This window comes from Hypanus sabinus, chromosome 11 (genome assembly GCF_030144855.1).
Source record: "Hypanus sabinus isolate sHypSab1 chromosome 11, sHypSab1.hap1, whole genome shotgun sequence".
In the NCBI taxonomy this organism is placed as follows: domain Eukaryota; kingdom Metazoa; phylum Chordata; class Chondrichthyes; order Myliobatiformes; family Dasyatidae; genus Hypanus; species Hypanus sabinus.
Window position 1 is genome coordinate 91,262,794 of NC_082716.1, and position 18,601 is coordinate 91,281,394.

Genomic DNA, 18,601 nt, shown 5'->3' on the forward strand with positions numbered 1-18,601 from the left:
TGGTTATTGAAAAGCATAGATCAGGAGATGGATACAAGAAAATTTCCAAGTCACTTGGAGTACTGTTAAGTCAATCAAGAAAGAAAGAATATGGCACAGCTATAAATCTGCTTAGAACAGGCAGTCCTCAAAAACAGAGTGACCACGGGGACTAGTGAGGGAGGGCGTGAAGAGACCTGTGACAACACTGGAGGAGTTATAAGCTTTAGTCACTGAAAGTGACTGCGCTTACAACAGTTGTCTGGGTGCTTCACCAGTTGTAGCTTTGTAGGAGAATGGCAAAGAGAAAGCCACTTTTGAAAAAAAACTCACATAAGATCTCAGCTAGAGTTTGTCAAAAGGCATGTGGAGACTCTGAAGTCAGCTGGAAGAAGGTTCTATGCTCCGATGAAACCAAAATTGAGCTTTTTGGCCATCAGACTAAATGCTATGTTTAACGTTGGCCAAACACCGCATACCATCAAAAGCATATCAACTCTACCATGAAGCGTGGTGGTGGTTGCACCATGCTGTGGGGATGCGTCACTGCAGCAGGCCCTGGAAGGCTTGTGAAGGTAGAGTTGTGAAGGTTGTGCATTCCTACAATGAATGCAGCAAAATACAGGAAAATCCTGGTGGAAAACCTGATACAGTCTGAAAGAGAACTACAACTTGGGAGAAGATTTGTTTTCCAGCAGGACAATGTTTCACAACCACGTATTTGGCAGCACAGTAGATTTGGCAATTGCACTTGTGAATATCTACGTGTCAGTTCATTATAATTTAATTGTGATAGTATTTAACTCCATACTTGTCATCGTAGTGCTTGTCGAGACTTGGACACAGCACAGCAATGCTTTGCTGCCTGCTTGTATTCCGCCTTGTCTGAGAAACTGGACTGTTGAGTCAACTGACTCTGAAGACTAGCGGTATTCATTTTATTCTTAGTTGTTCTTTTCAACTGCAGTGTAGTCTACGTTTTCCATTTGAGAGTTTTAGTTAACATCTCTGTTCAGCCTAGAGCTTATTGTTTTCTTTTCCCTTTAACACTGTTCGCATTAAAGTTTGTGAACTATCGACCCGCTTCAGTGTCTTTCACTCTGCATTTGAGCTATATCTGAACCTGGTGACACAATGACCCCAAGCATAAAGCCAAAGCTACACAGGAATGGTTTAAAAACAACAAAGTTAATGTCCTGGAGTAGCCAAGTCAGAGTACAGACCTCAGTCCAATTGGGAGTTTGTGGCTGGACTTGAAAAGGGCTGTTCTCACACAATCCCAATGCAATCTGACAGAGTAGGACTGTTTTGTAAAGAAGAATAGGGAATAATTGTAGTGGTCTAGATGTGCAAAACTGATAGAGACCTGTCCACACAGACTCAAGGCTGTAATTGCTGCAAAAGATGCATCTACTAAATACTGACTTTAAGGGGTGAGTAATTATGCGATCAATGATTTTGTGTTTAATAATTGTAATAAATTTAGACTGATTTGTAGAACTTTGCTTTCACTTTGACATGAAAGAATATTTTCTGTTGATCAGTGTCAAAAAGCCAAATGAATCACAGTGGATTTAAATGTTGTAAAACAATAAAACATGAAAACTTCCAAGTGTGGGAGGTGGGTGAATATTTCTTGCAGGCACTGCACAACTGGTCAGGATTATACTGATCTGAGTGTCCAGCAAGCACATCTACTGGACAGATAATAAACACAAAGTACACTGCAGATGCTGAAATGTTTGGTGTCACCATAAAAGCCTGGCCTGCAGAGTAAATACCATAAGAAACCAGCGTTGCTACTTGGTTTCCATACAGCTTTTTCCAGTGCCAACATGGGTTGGTTAAAAAGGTTCAATGAAGTGGGTAAGACATACTCCCAGAAATTAGGTACAAGACTCAGCATTCTGTGGACCTCCGAATTGGGTGGATGAAGGATGTGACTTCACCCAAGTCCAAGCAAAGTGACTCTCTTCTTAAAAAGCACACCCTGCTCCAACCAACATGCTAGTTCTTACAGAACTAACCAAAACTGTAGGGAAGGAATAATCCCATGTTGAGTGATACACAGTGCAGTGTCAGTGATGGAGAAGGCTCTGTGTTATGTTGGGTGAAGTGAGTAGAGTGAGATTGTGCTGGTAATACAAGGATCCCTATCCCTGGGTATGGAATGACTTTATCCCATTGAGACACAAGAGAATGCAGATGCTGGAATCTGTAAAAAAAAAGACAAACACCTGGAGGCACTCAGCAGGTCAGGCAGCATCTGTAGTCAATGTTTTGAGTAGAGACCCATCATCAGGATTAAGAGCATGAAAAAAGACAGCCAGTATATAGATGCAAACACGAAGAAATCTGCAGATGCTGGAAATTCAAGCAACACACACAAAATGCTGGTGGAACACAGCAGGCCAGGCAGCATCTATAGGAAGAAGTACAGTCGATGTTTCATCAGGACTAACTGAAAGAAGAGATAGTAAGAGATTTGAAAGTGGGAGGGGGAGGAGAGATCTGAAATGATAGAAGACAGGAGGGGGAGGGATGAAGCTAAGAGCTGGAAAGTTGATTGATACCTCGATGCTTGTAAAAAAGGCACAACAAAGACTCTTCTCCCTCAGAAAGCTGAAACAGGCCAAACTCCTACAAAAGCTGTTGCTTAACTTCTACAGAAGCACAATCCTGCATCATGTGGTGAAGGCAGCTCAGCGAATTGTCAGGATGGAGCTCCCAGGACTGGACACAATCTATTCCAGCAGACTCAGGAGGAAAACAATCAGTACAACCAGAGACACCACACACCCTGGCCACTCCCTGTTTGACCCACTTCCATCCAGCAAAAGGTTCAGGACACTAAAAACCAGAACAAATAGACTGAGGAACAGCTTCTACCCCAGAGCTGTGACCTCCATCACACCACTCCCACAGAACAATGACTGAAACTGTGAGCACACACAAGGACTCAAATACTTGCACTAATGGCACTTTGTGCATTACTGTGACATTTTGATGCTGCTGTAACTTATTTTCTGCAACTTATCTATTTAATACTGTTTTTCTATTACTGTCTTGTTTTTATCTACTGCTTTGTTTGGTTGCCTGAGATGAAGCCAAACAGAATTTCATTGTACCGATATATAATGACAATAAATATCATTCAACAATTCAATTCAAAAAAGGGATACAGAGCAGGAGAAGGGAAAGGATCATGGGATGGGAGGCCTAGGGAGAAAGAAAGGGGGAGGGGAACACCAGAGGAATCTGGAGAGCATTCAAGGAGTGATTGTGAGGGGGACAGAGAGAGAAAAGAGAGAGAAAAGAGAGAAAAAAGGGAAAAATAATAAATAAATGATAAGGGTTGGGGTAAGAAGGGGACGAGGGGCATTAACGGAAGTTAGAAAAATCAATGTTCATGCCATCAGGTTCGAGGCTACCCAGACGGAATATAAGATGTTGATCCTCCAACCTGAGTGTGACTTCATTTTTACAGTTGAGGATGCCATGGATTGACATATCAGAGTGGGAATGGGACGTGGAATTAAAATGTGTGGCCACTGGGAGATCCTGCTTTCTTTGGCAGAGCGTAGGTGTTCAGCGAAATAGTCTCCCAGTCTGCATCGAGTCTCACCAATATATAGAAGGCTGCACCAGGAGCACCAGACGTAGTATACCACACCAGCTAACTCACAGGTGAAGTGTCGCCTCACCTGGAAGGACTGTCTGGGGCCCTGAATGGTGGTGAGGGAGGAACTGTAAGGGCAGGTGTAGCACTTGTTCCACTTACAAGGATAAGTGCCAGGAGGAAGATCGGTGGGAAGGGATGGGGGGGGGGGGTGGGGAGACGAATGGACAAGAGAGTTGTGTAGGGAGTGACCCCTGCGGAAAGCAGAAAGAGGGGGAGGGAAAGATGTGCTTGGTAGTGGGATCCCATTGGAGGTGGCGGAAGTTACAGAGTTGTACCTGGAGGCTGGTGGGTTGGTAGGTGAGGACAAGGGGAACCCTATCCCAAGTGGGGTGTGCTGGAGGATGGGGTGAGAGCAGATGTGTGTGAAATGGGAGAGATGTGTTTGAGAGCAGAGTTAATGGTGGAAGAAGGGAAGCCCCTTTCTTTAAAAAAGGAAGACATTTCCTCCATCCTGGAATGAAAAGCTTCATCCTGAGAGCAGATGCAGTGGAGATGGAGGGATTGCAAGAAGGAGATGGCATTTTTGCAAAAGACAGGGTGGGTAGAGGAATAGTCTTCCTCTTATAGTAGACATCAGTAGATAAGCTGTCTCCAGAGGTAGACAGAAAGATCAAGAAAGGGGAGGGAGGTGACAGAAATGGACTAGGTAAATTTGAGGGCAGGCTGAAAGTTGGAGGCAAAGTTAACAAAGTCAATGAGCTCAGTATGCGTGCAGGAAGCAGCGCCAATGCAGTCGTCAATGTAGCGAAGGAAAAGTGGGGAATGGATACCAGTATAGGCTTGGAACATGGACTGTTCCACAAAGCCAACAAAAAGGCAGGCATAGCTGGGACCCATACCTTTATGTTTGGAGGAAGTGGGAGGAGCCAAAGGAGAAATTATTACGAGTAAGGACTAATTCCACTAGACAGAGGAGAGTGGTGGTAGAGGGGAACTGGTTAGGTCTGGAATCCAAAAAGAAGCAGAGAGCTTTGAGACCTTCCTGGTGGGGGATGGAGCTATATAGGGACTGGACATCCATGGTGAAAATAAGGCGGTGGGGGCCAGGGAACTTCAAATCATTGAAAAGTTTCAGAGCGTGAGAAGTGTCATGAACATAGGTGAGAAGGAATAGAACAAAGGGGGGATAAAACAGTGTTGAGGTATGCAGAAATGAGTTTTGTGGAGCAGGAGCAAGCTGAGACAATGGGCATGTTAGGCAAGGGTCGCAAGATCTTCAGTCTACAGACCCCAGAGCCTGCCGGAACTTCAGATCTCAGCCCCAGCTTTTGATCTCGGCAGCTCTACCAACCAAGGGCATATTCAAAACCCGGATTCCAGCACCAACAATGCGGGTTCCAATGACCATGGACACCTTCAAAGCATTGCACAACCTTCAACTGTGTCTCCAGTCTTGAACTCCAGGCCGGGTCTTCACGTGTTTCTATGGTTACTCCCGCCTCCTCTTCCATCACCACCACTCTGCAATCCCATCTCGCACAGATCCCATCGTCAGCTCCTGGAGCCTCAGACATGAGAGGAAGATGTCAGAGGCTTCATCTTCCTCTCACCTCAACCCTCCCCTCTTCACTGATATTACCAACCTCCCTCCCCCCTCTGATTCCAACTCTCATCTGTGCCGGGTCTTTACCATCCCATCCGACCTTCAACTCTCTGAGGCAGAGCGCTCTGTCCTCAGTAAGTGCCTCACCTTTGTTCCCCTGCATCCACACCTTAGTGAGTTCTGGGTACGCCATGACGCTGAACTCTTTAACCGCCGGCTCCGTCTTTGAGCCTACTTCTTCGGCAAGGACTCTCCTACCCCCACCGTTGACCCCTTTTCCTGTCTTCAACCATCCTTCTCTTCATGGACACCCCACTTTGGTTTTCTGCCTGCTCTGGATCTCTTTTTTGCTAACTGCCATATAACCATATAACAATTACAGCATGGAAATAGGCCATATTGGCCCTTCTAGTCCATGTTGAATGCTTACTCTCACCAAGTCCCACCAACCTGCACTCAGCTCATAACCCTCCATTCCTTTCCTCGACATATACCTATCCAATTTTTTTTTACATGACAATATCGAACCTGCCTCTACCACTTCTACTGGAAGCTTGTTCCACACAGCTACCACTCTCTGAGTAAAGAAGTTCCCCCTCGTGTTACCCCTAAACTTTTGCCCCTTAACTCTCAACTCATGTCCTCTTGTTTGAAGCACCCCTTCTCTCAAATGAAAAAGCCTATCCACGTCAACTCTATCCATACCCCTCACAATTTTAAGTACCTCTATCAAGTCTCCCTTCAACCTTCTACACTCCAAAGAATAAAGACCTAACTTGTTCAACCTTTCTCTGTAACTTAGGTGCTGAAATCCAGGTAACATTTTAGTAAATCCCCTCTGTACTCTCCCTATTTTGTTGACATCTTTCTTATAATTCGGTGACCAGAACTGTAGTACATAATACTCCAAATGTGGCCTCACCTATGCCTTGTACAATTTTAACCTTACATCCCAACTCCTATACTCAATCCTCTGCTAGCAAGGGATTGGTGGGAAGAAAAGGATTAGGTAGATAAAAGTGGTTGAAGGAAGGGTAGAGACAGAGGTTGGTAGGTGATAGATGGACCAGATAATAAAGGAATGAAAGACATATGGAACTAGGTGGAGGGGTAATGAGAGAGGGATAGAATAGAAAAGAAAAGAAAAGGGAGAAATGAACTTGATGGGGGTGGGGAAGAAAACCTGGGTGAGTGGTTCCACTGAAATTTGGAAATTCAGTGTTCATACAATTGGGCTGCTGGCTACGCAGGACGTTCTAGTTTGTATTTGATCTCACTGATCCCAGGCTGTGCATGGAAGCAAATGAGCTCAGGTTTCACTGTGATGAGTAACTGACTGTCTTGCTCTTGTCGCCCTACAGATGAAGAAGTTGGCCCGCCGACAGCAGCAACAGCAGCAAGACCAGCAGAACACGCAACGACTCAACACAGGTTAGAATAGGATGAGACTGACCATCACATCGCTTCTGTATCACTGCCTGAGACCCAGTCACAAGCAGCCAGAATCAAAGCCTATCCAATCCAGAAGCTACCTGCTGAGGGAATGCTGGCAGAAGAATTTCACAGGCATTTTTCTAGAGAAATGGCCAGAGAGCAGGGCTGGGGTGGGCAGAAATAAGCTGGGATGGGCACAGCAGGATATTGCTGATGTCAGAAAGGCAAGTATGTGAGGAATGAGACTTGTGATGTTGAGTTGTGGTCACTAAGATCTGCTCTGTTGCTGATCAGCTCATCTCCCCATCCCATCTCCTCAGTACCCAAATTCCTCTCCAGCTCCTTTAGTTAGAACCCTTCCTAAATGGCTTCTGACCATAGGTTCATTCTCAAATTGTTCTTCTCCAGTACTAGCAGTCCTTCCCAATCATCCAGTTATCGGCTCTGCTCACAGCAGCATGCTTTCCATCTCCACTCACCCCCACCGCTGTGATCGCTACTGTAACCCAACACTGTAATCACCTCTCACCCCCACCAGTGTGATCATCACTCACCTCACCTCTGCAATCACCTCTCACCATTGTAAGCCACCACTGCAATCTGCAATCTACCACCCCGCCACCCACATCCACTACTCTTGTGAACCTGGAATAAACAATGAAGAATACGATAGGTCATGCAGTATCTGAGGGATGAAAGAAATAGTCAACATTTGGATTTGAAATTCTGCATCATGACTTGAATTCTAATCCATCACAGACCTTCACACTTTAACCGCTTACTCATCCACAGTATTGTAACCCACCACTCGATTTTTAATCTGCCCTTTTCTTCCAACTCTCCTGCAACTCCAATAAATTCCTGCTTGTGCATTCACCCAATCATGTCTCAATGCCAGCTGCTGCTGAATTCTCTTCCTCCTCCCCATCTGTCTGCAAGGTCTGCTCTGACTGATTGCACCAACTTTCCCCTGGCTTTCCACCCTGTCATCTGCGTGTTTCATCCTTGTTGTAATACCATGCCATGGTCTGTAAAGAGTCAGGTGGATTTGGGGTACAATGCCATGGTCTGTAAAGAGTCAGGTGGATTTGGGGTTTGAAGCGACAATGCCATGGTCTGTGAAGAGTCAGGTGGATTTGGGGTACAATGCCATGGTCTGTAAAGAGTCACGTGAATTTGGGGTACAATGCAATGGTCTATAAAGAGTCAGGTGGATTTGGGGTTTGAAGTTACAATGCCATGGTCTGTGAAGAGTCAGGTGGATTTGGAGTTTGAAGTGACAATGCCATGGTCTGTGAAGAGTCAGGTGGATTTGGGGTACAATGCCATGGTCTGTAAAGAGTCAGGTGGATTTGGGGTACAATGCCATTGTCTGTAAAGATTCACATGGATTTGGGGTACAATGCCATGGTCTGTAAAGAGTCACGTGAATTTGGGGTACAATGCCATGGTCTGTGAATAGTCAGGTGGATTTGGGGTACAATGCCATGGTCTGTAAAGAGTCACGTGGATTTGGGGTACAATGCCATGGTCTTTGAAAAGTCAGGTGGATTTGGGGTACAATGCCATGTTCTGTAAAGAGTCAGGTGGATTTGGGGTACAATGCCTTGGTCTGTGAAAAGTCAGGTGGATTTGGGGTATAATGCCATGGTCTGTAAAGAGTCAGGTGGATTTGGGGTACAATGCCAATGTCTGTGAATAGTCAGGTGGATTTGGGGTACAATGCCATGGTCTGTAAAGAGTCACGTGGATTTGGGGTACAATGCCATGGTCTTTGAAAAGTCAGGTGGATTTGGGGTACAATGCCATGTTCTGTAAAGAGTCAGGTGGATTTGGGGTACAATGCCTTGGTCTGTGAAAAGTCAGGTGGATTTGGGGTATAATGCCATGGTCTGTAAAGAGTCACGTGAATTTGGGGTACAATGCCATGGTCTGTGAAGAGTCAGGTGGATTTGGGGTACAATGCCATGGTCTGTAAAGAGTCAGGTGGATTTGGGGTACAATGCCATGGTCTGTAAAGAGTCACGTGGATTTGGGGTACAATGCCATGGTCTTTGAAAAGTCAGGTGGATTTGGGGTACAATGCCATGTTCTGTAAAGAGTCACGTGGATTTGGGGTACAATGCCTTGGTCTGTGAAAAGTCAGGTGGATTTGGGGTATAATGCCATGGTCTGTAAAGAGTCAGGTGGATTTGGGGTACAATGCCAATGTCTGTAAAGAGTCACGTGGATTTGGGGTTTGCAGTTAAAATGCCATGGTCTATGAAGAGTCAGGTGGATTTGGGGTACAATGCCATGGTCTGTAAAGAGTCAGGTGGATTTGGGGTTTGAAGTGACAATTCCATGGTCTGTGAAGAGTCAGGTGGATTTGGGGTTTGAAGTTACAATGCCATGGTCTGTAAAGAGTGGGGTAGATTTGGTTTTTTAGGTGTCTGGGATTGAGATGTGTCAGGGAGAGGTATTAGGGGACAAATGTCTGGGGTGTGGAATCTGGGAAAGGAACTGGAAGTGCAGTGTCCATAATTCTTTAAGACATAGCAGCAGATTTATGCCTTTCAACCCTATGAGTCTGCTCTGCCATTCAAGCATGGCTGATTTATTTTTACTTTCAACCCCATTCTCCTGTCTTCTCCCCTTTGATATCCTGATTAATTAAGTACCTACCAAGCTTTGTTTTAATTATACAAAGCATCTAGAACCATCTGTGGCAATAAATTCCATAGATTCACCAGCCTCCAGCTAAAGAAGTTCCTACTCATCTCTGGTCCAAAGGTATGTTCTTGTATTTTGAGGCTGTTCCCGCTCATCCTAGACTCTCCCACTATATGAAACATCCTCTCCACGTCTTTCTAAGCCTTTCAATATTTGGTAGTTTCAATGAGATCCCACTAATTCTTCTAAACTCCAGCGAATTCAGGCCCAGAGCCTTATACGTTAAACCTTTCAATCCCAGGATCATTCTTGGTAAACCTCCTGTGGTCTCTCTCTAATGTCCTTTCTTAGATATGGGGCCATAAACTGCTCCCAATATTTCCACATCTGGTCTGACTAATGCCTTATAAAGTCTCAGCATTACATCCTTGCTTTTATATATTAATCTTCTCAAAATGAATTCCAGCATTGTATTTACCTTTCTTACAGGCAAAGAAACTGGGGGTTGTTGTAGGATGGTAGTGGGGTGTCAAGGTTTGACTGCCTGAGGGTGGGGAGTTCTGGTTGGGATCTTGGGGAGATGGGTCTGAGATTGGGATTCAGGGTTGAGGGTCTCTAGGGCTCTGTTATCTGGGGTGAGCTAAGTCTTACAGGGAGGATGTGTTGCTTGAGCTGGAAGAGAAGAGCAAGGCGGGTCTGGACTGGGGTTGAATGGTGGGGCATGGGAAGTCTGTGTTTGGTTGTCTTGGTGCCACCACTTCCAGGGATAGGTAAGGGGTCATTCCTCTTTCCAGTGGCATCGATGTGGTCATGTAAGTCACAATTTCAAACATTCAGTGACTAGGTCAGAGCCACATGAAATGACAAGGACAGAGGTGTTCAGGAAGTTGCATTAATCCTGCAGCAATGCCAAATGATAAATCTAGGTGGGAAGGATGTGGAGGTGAGATAGACTACACACCAGGAAGACAGTGACCTTTGTAGAGTGATCCTATGCCACTTTTGGCTTCACAAATATATGTTTTAGTTCTATTTTCTTTTCTTGTATTTCTCCTATATTTTATTAGTCTTTTTTTGATCGAATTATAAAAATATACCAGGCATTAGGGTTTTTTGATCTGGGAAGCATTGTTTGCGTTGGTGGGTGGTAGCAGATTTGATGTTTTACCAGGAACTAAATCTTTGAAGGAAGCTAGTTCTCAGGGAAGCTTCAGGGATGAACTAATTGGATAGCTCTTTCAGAGATATGATTGTTGGCATTCCCTGCTTCTGTGCGGTACTCTTCTATGGTTCTTTAGATAACATTGAATCTGTGTCCTCTGCTTTGTTCCTCACCCCATGAACAGGGAGAACTTTATCCCAATTTGAATATTTTGAACACTTGTTTAAAACTTCCCAGAAACTACTTCCATGCTAAGGAGAGAAACCCCCACTCTAATTTGACCCTCAAGTCTGGTGCCATTGCAATCAAGCCTCTCTAAAGAGGCTTGAACATCTCCAACCCCAACCTAACCAGAGAGTCAGAAGTGCTGAGCATAACCTCCTTCATGTAAGTGTGAAACTGGGTGGGATTTGTTCCTCTGTGGCATTCACTTTCTTTTATCTCTTCTTTCTCGTACAGTCCCAGCGAACACCTCCTCTAACCCTGGGATGGAGACGATGATGAATCCCTACACAACCCTGCCTCCACAGCAGCTCCTGGCTATTGAACAGAATGGATATAACACTGATCCTTTTCGACAAGGCCTCACTCCTCCACAGATGCCAGGAGACCACATGCACCCTTATGGTGACTGCGTTCTTCTCCGTTATCCATTACATAAAAAGTCCCAGGAGGTTGATTGTAAAGCAGGAGTAGGGAAAGGGCAACTGATCTTATTTCTTGCATCTTATAACCTTGTCAAATAGGCCCCAAGTTCCCAAACCTGTGACCTTAAACCAAGGAGAACCAAGGCAGCGGGCACAGGGTGAAAACGCCTTGTTAATGAGTTGTTAATGACTAGACTGGTTCAAGCTGACAGGAAGAAGAGAGTAACTCACCTACACCATTCGTAGGTGCCCCTCCAAGTCACACTATTTTGGCTCAGAAAGTTATTGCTGGCCCTTCATGGTCACTGAGTTTAACCATTGAAAGTCTCTCCCCAGCAGCACTGAGAGAACCCTCACAGAAGAACTGTGGCTGCTCAGAAAGATAGTTTACCTACATCTTCTCAAGTGTGATCAGGGCTGGGCAATAAATTCTGGCCTTGCAGGCAATGTTAAAATCCCAATAAAACAAAGCACAGGGCAGTAGGTTCAGAGCTTTCCTCCAGAGAATGCAGTTGGCCATAGATTGGAATCCCACAGAAGGAGGCCAAACAGCTCATCATGTCCCACAGAAGGAGGCTAAAGTGCCCTTTATGCCTGGGTTGGCTGTGAGAAAGATCAATCCAATTTGTGCTCGTCTTTCTGAGGTCTGGTGCATGATCCACTAACCACTTAGCACAGCTGGCTGAGAGTGACTGCAGGGAGAGTGTAGCCTGTCATTGTCAAATATGAGAGCCATGGCACTGAATGATGCAGCACTATTTGTTTCAACACACTGCCAACCAAATTGAATTGATCTGAAGTGAATAGCATGGGCGATGGTTCTAGGTGAACTTATGTGAGGTGTGAAATGAACAGGGGCACCTCATGGGCATGGAGGGCAACACCAGTTATAATACAGTTCAAGTTTTAGCCAACATCGACTGACTAGCATTCATAGCTCTAATCAAAATCCATTCATGGATGGTGACTAGCAGGTGAACTGCGGTTTGAAGAGCACAACTGATCTACAGCAGACCCATCCTGAAAGTGTCTATTAGAGCACATGAGGGTCCAAAACATTGAAGGGGAGTTGCTTTTGGAGTGACTGAGGGAACTATATTGTTTCCAAAGACATAACAGATGCACAAACTTCAAAGCACCAGTCCTGTGCTATCAGGGTCACCTTAAAACAATGATTCTCAGTTAGTAGAGCCATCTCTGAACCTGGGCCAACTCTCTTGGAAGGATGAGCCTGAGATGGGAGTGAGCACAATGTGCCTTGAGTGGGCAGGTGATGGTTATGTCATTCTCCCTGCCAACACCCAAAAGAAAGTAGACTGCATTAGCTCAACTACCAAAGGTTAGAGCCAGAACCAGATCAGGTTCATTACCAGTCTCATTTTGTTTTGCAGCACCAGTCCAGTGCAAAGACAAATTTTATTATAAATTATAAAATAAATAAATAGAGCAAAGAAAAGGAATAATGAGGTTGTGTTTATGGAAACATACACAAAATGCTGGAGGAACTAAGCAGATCAGGCAGCATCTAAATAGTCAAATAAAGTGTTCATGGGTCATGGAGTATGCAGAAATCTGATGATGAAAAGGAAGAAACTGTTCTTGAGTCATTGAATGTGGGTCTTCAAACTCCAGTATGGCCTCCCCAATGATAGTAACAAAAAATGGACTTGTCTCAGATGATGAGGATCCTTTGTGTTGGATGCTGTGTTTTTAAGCATTGGGTCTCTCACCAAATTAATGTCACTCCTTATCTGTGTAGGAGTGATCAGATCATACCCATTTGTCACAGAGAATTATAAAGCCATACAGCAGAGGATTGAGCCTTTTGCCCACTGTATCCATGTCAACACTAATCCCCTCTGCCCACATTAGCACTGTATATGCACTTTGACTATTCAAGTGCCTGCCTCAACAACCCTTAAATGTAATGACTGTCACCATTTACCACCAGTGATGGTAGTAAGGACACAAAGGAAAGTATGACATCATTCACTCCAGTGTCCCCACAGCATAATAGAGGCAGTTCTCACCCTGGCGTTGATCAAAGGTTTAGAGATGTACATGTGAATGGTCTCCTGTGACAGAGGAATTTGCCCTGGAACTGGCTAATATTTATTTCCCTACCAAGACCAGATAGTTACCTCAGTCACTACAATTGCCTTTGTAACAGTGATTTTGTTCACTGAGATAATCGGTTGTACTACACTTTGGACATCCTGAGAAGGACACACCAACTGGGGCTTAGGATAGCTGCCTCTGGATCAGGAGGTCTTAGATTGAGATGGTCTAAGTCATAAAATAAGAAAACTGCATCTAGACCCATACTATTATATCATTAAATATGCTATTTATTGAATGAAGCTTTAATTGTTTCTTCTGAAGCAGAAAAATATCTCACTGCACTCCATTGGAGAGGAGCAGAAGAGGTTTCTCCAGAACCCTGGCTGATGTTTATCCCTCAGCCAACCCCACTGAAATGCAGCTGATCTGCTCCCTACTTTAGGACTGTTGGAAGTCCATTGCTGGGCCTATATTATCTGCTGCCCTTCCATCTTTAGAATTCTAACTGGGCTTTCAAGAAACTTCAGAGATCTTTGGTTTGGGGCAAGAGTGTAGATTATCTCTCTCTTGTGAATGGGTTATGGACCGAGGGTGGTGACTGGCCGAGTGGCCTTGTCTGATTGTCGGCTGTCCAGTTCTGCTGAGGCCCAGAGGCTGATGTGTTTGTTTCCTTTTCTTCCCTCCGCAGGCAGTGAAACCCTGTTCCATGACATGGATAGCGACACTTCACTCAACAGTTTAGGAGACTGTCTTCTAGCAACCACCGAGGCAAACTCCATGCAGGCTAGGATAGGAAACCCTATAGACCGCCTGTACTCCATGCAAAACTCCTATTTTACCTCCTGAAGTTGGCCATGTTGGGAGTGGAGTGAGAAGTCACAGGCACACTCATTCAGACTAATGCTATTCACAACTCTTCCTAAAACCACTTAAGGTAATGGACAAAGCCAGGAGCTTGACACCAACTGGCTGAGGTACTTGTTTAACTCCCCTCCTCCAACCCCCCACTTCTTATAGCGCCAGCCATGGGGGGGGGGGGGCGGCGGGTTGATTTGTTTGGACTCTGCCTGTGTGACACTTTGAGCTACTGATGTGTTGGATATTCCAAATACAGTACAAGACCTTCAGGGCTTTGGTGTCCTGTCAAGATAAGCCTGCAGTTCAGCAGTCATGTGAACCTTCTCTTTTTCTCCTCATCCCTCTGGCCAGGAATGTCTTGAAGACCTGAATTGCAGAGATCCAGTTATTTATGTAATTAAAGATTCAGACTGGGTTGGTGCAGCTGCAGAAATTACAGTGACTCGCACAGAAGACTCACTCCTTACCCCACTTGTGCCACTCCCCTCCTCAATACCACTTCAGTTCCCACACCCCATCCTCCAAGTGCATCAAAGACTGATCTTTCTGTGGACTCTAACACTGGACAGAAGAAGGTGTGAGGTTGATTTAAGGCCTACAGCCAGAGGGGAGTGAAAGTGATGGGGAGAAAGAGACTCCATCCAAGAAAAGGCTGCATCAAGCAAGATACAGGACCAGGCCTGGATAATACAAAATAGAACTTTGTTAGCACAAATTGAAAGTTATGATTTTACAAAGGTGACTTTAATTCTACAGCTTTTACTATTTAATTATGCACTCGGTGCACTTAAGTTATGAAATTGCTATTAATTTTTTGTTTGTAAAAATCATTTGAAGAAAGATTCTAATTTTGAGTTTTTTTGGGGGGGCCACATTTGGTAAGGATTAGCCAAAACTGTCTGAACAGTTGTCAGGTGGAAAGTTCACCCCCTCCCCTTCCAACCCAAGAAGAATTGCATTGTAAATATCAACAGTTTGAGGATGTGTTTTTTTTGGAAGTGCTGATTATTTGACTGTGAAAAAGGCTGTGATAATTTATGAACTGAAGATCCCTTCCCTCTACCCCACCTCCCCTTCTCTGCCCCTGCTCCTGTGGACACTATCTGTGGTACCAAGTTGGATTTTGCTAGGCCAGAAGTTTCATCATAGTATGCTGTGTATATGTTCCTAAAGCAGGCTCTGAAGTTGCAGTATATTGTGCACTGTTTATGGAGATGGTGTTATTAATGCCTGAATAAGCAGGGCCCAGTAATGCAACAGGTGAAAAGAACCCTCCATCACCCGTGGTCACAGGTCAGAGTCTGATTGCTGAATTACACAGTAACGCTGATAGCGAGGAAAGGGGGTGAAGGATATACTGCAGGTCCCACCATCACCTTAAGACCAGTGCAAGTTCTGGATTCATAAGTATGTTGGAAGAAGTAGTCCCAAGGGTTTTCTCTAATGTGGCACAAAGCATGTGCTGACCAAATGCTTGCTGAAGCGGCTGTTTGCTTTGGACCATATGCATAGCTAGGGTGTCTAGAGCTTGTGGAAGATCTGGACAGTACTCCCGTGACTGCTGGCAAGACCAAGACTGCTGTGGGAGCAGGAAAATAGCCCTCATATGAGGAGGTGGAGGGCAGTTTCTGGAACCATCAACCTTGACGTGAAGCAACGTGGATGGTGGAGACAGGGAGGAAGATTATCCCAGGAGATGGCAGGGTCTTGTTCTGAATATCTGAATGTCAGATCCTAAGGGGAAAGGGAACATCAAAAGGATTTCAAGATTCCCAACTGCTGAAGTCCTCCTCCTAACCCTTCCCTTTGATCGGTGACCAGCCCTTCCCACTTCTCCATCTCCTTCCCTCTTCTCCCCAATACCACTCCTACTCATCTCTTGTCTTCCTTTCTTCCTCTCCCACCTCTTGAACTCTTCCACTTCCTCAACCTGCTTCCTCCCCACTTGCTCCCATCTTTCTTCCTCCCACCCGCCCTTTCCTCCCCAACCAGTTTCATAGCTTCACACCTCTCCTCTACACCCAAAGCTTCTCCTCCCCAATCAGTCTCTCCCCAACCGGTCCTTTCCTCAACACCACCCCACTTGTCCAACAACCCTTCTCCACCCAAGCACATCCCCTTGCATCTCACCTTTACCCTCCCCAACTCACTATTCTCACCCATCTACAACCCCTACCCTCCTACCTTTGTAACCCAGTCCACCCCTCCACCCACACATACAAGGCAGTGTATAAGCACAGTCATCAGCTCCATACAGATTGCCCACCCAGCTCCCCATTAGCTTTCAATGGTCCATTTGCTGCTATTGTAGCCCAGGAGTGGGGGATGGATAGACTACCTGGATGTCCCCTAGGCAGCCAACCCCATAAAATGGCATTTCATGTTGGAGGGAGGACCTATTGCAGCTCAAGAAAACAGACATATTAGTATGTTTGAGATAATGAAAAGTACTGCACAGCCCACAGTCCATCTCACTTTGTGAACCCCAATCACTGTTCAGTAGCCCAATGTTTTAGTAATTGTTGATGTTCACGTGACACTGTGTCCTTGATAAACTTTTTAAATGTGAAGAGAAACATCTTCCCCTCCCCCCACCTGTGTACCCTGACATCTCTCAGTGTTCTAGTGACAGAGAATCCCGAGGCTTGTGGAAGGTTCCAGAAACCAAGGGAGCTTTCTTGGCAACATATTTAATGTAAGACTGTTATGTACCAGTGGCTTGTAGAAAGAATATCTTCTGTACACCATAAAGAAATGTCAACCAATCCGAGGATGTGTGTCCATTTTCTGTCATAATGAGGCATCATACTCTGTGATGATGTCCTTTGTAACACAGTTCAACACAAGAGCTGAGTGACCTGTGGTAATTCTGTCTAAGATTATAGAAGGCATAGGTAGGGCGGATAGTCATAATCACCATGTTTAAGAGGCATTTAAATATGTAAGATGGAGAAAGAGGTCAGTGTAGATGTAGTGAGAATGATGCTCTAAAGTGAGGGAACTTAATGCCCACTGACCAGGATATCCAGAGTTTCTGTAACACAGTGACTGTTTGAGGTGTTGGAGTCTGATAGAATTGGGACAGCAATTACATGTGAAGCCCTTGAATATAGGAACTAATTTTCTTTAACAAAGTCTTTATTGGTTGTTGAACATTGCAATTATATGTAAGGAGATGTGTGGAAGACCAGTGAGGCAGATCTACCCAATAAATGCAAGAACCAATGCAAAGGTAATGCCCTCGTCATGGTTTATAGACAGTATGCTACATGAAGGAGGTGAGTTATTCCATGAACGAGAGTGAGAATAGGTGGCCTGAGAGTGGAATTGGATCCTGTGGTGTTGCCGGAGCAAGGAACTAGGACTACAAACTGGATATCCATTTGGTAATCTGATGCTCAACTGTACCGGGACAAGGATGTCGGGACTGGAAGGTTTAGGCAAATATTTCATAGAGGTGAACACAAATAACTTCTCAAACATGGTATGGAACCAAGTTCATTCAGTTAGGAATTTTGTGCAATGGATCATGCTTGTTTGGAGTACAGCTGAGTAACTTGCATGGCGATTCAGCACGGGAGCAGGAGAGGCTGCAGTGATGATGAGGATTGAAAGTCTGTTTGAAGGTCCACCAGAATCAAGTGAGGTAACATGAAGCATGCCAGGAATACGCCTATGTAATCTACTCCTTTATATCACTAGCCCATCCAAAATGGCCAGAAAAGACATGTAAAGAACATCTAGCCTTTCCCAGTGCTGATGACACTTTGGTGAAAAATATTTACTGTGTAACCCCATCAGTCCTTACCTTAACACCTGATCCCAAATCAGCAGCAATTATTCCATGGAAAGGACTCATTCAAACTCAGTAATGCACATAATGTGCACTCTAAACACACCACAGGTTTAACTGTGATTAGCACCCTAATCCAGCCACTGTCTTCTCTCCAGAACAAGCACAGATTTTATAATAGGTGTGAAATAAACTAATTAAATAACTGGAGAGCTTTGAATGCTGATGTAAATTCTTGGTGGGCACCCTCACTCTTTCACACTTGTGGGAAAACACCTGCCACACCTCACACCACCTGGTCTTCAGTTTATTACCCATCTGCAATCCTGTTCACTGTCTGTGGGCTCCTGCCATTGGCTCACAATGATACATTTTTCTCAATGTTTCTGAGTACAATGCTCTCAATGTTTCCATCTCCTGTAACGTGATTCTTCCTGTCCATTCCAGTCCTGTGACATAATTCGCTTTGCTCCACCTGCCTCTATCCTGGGACACAGTCCCCTCTGTTCCAACCCCCCCCCCCCCCCATCTTTAGACATGCTTTCTTCTGTCTATTCCTTTGCTTGTGTCCCCAAACAGCACTTAACCTTGTTCTTTGCGGCCTTTTGAGATGAGTCTTCACAAATTCTCCTGCATCTCCTCCGAGATCTTTCTAGCACACATAGCAACATTCGCATTCGCAGTGCTACCATCATAAGGACAGTGTGTAATTTGGGCACACATTTGTAAATTCCCCACAGTGAAAGATCTGCCAAGACAGGTGTTTTCCCCCCAGCAACTCAGCAAGGCT

General features: G+C 44.9%; 1 protein-coding gene across 1 annotated transcript in view; it reads left to right on the forward strand.

Moving 5' to 3' along the window:
- Nucleotides 1–14,006, forward strand: part of LOC132401627 (LIM homeobox transcription factor 1-alpha-like) — a 449,308-nt gene extending 435,302 nt beyond the window's left edge. Inside the window, exons 6-8 of the mRNA XM_059983646.1 lie at nt 6,566–6,635; nt 10,912–11,079; nt 13,849–14,006. Coding sequence (XP_059839629.1) covers nt 6,566–6,635; nt 10,912–11,079; nt 13,849–14,006 — 396 coding nt within the window. The remainder of the gene's footprint in view (nt 1–6,565; nt 6,636–10,911; nt 11,080–13,848) is intronic.
- The last annotated feature ends 4,595 nt before the right edge of the window (nt 14,007–18,601 follow it).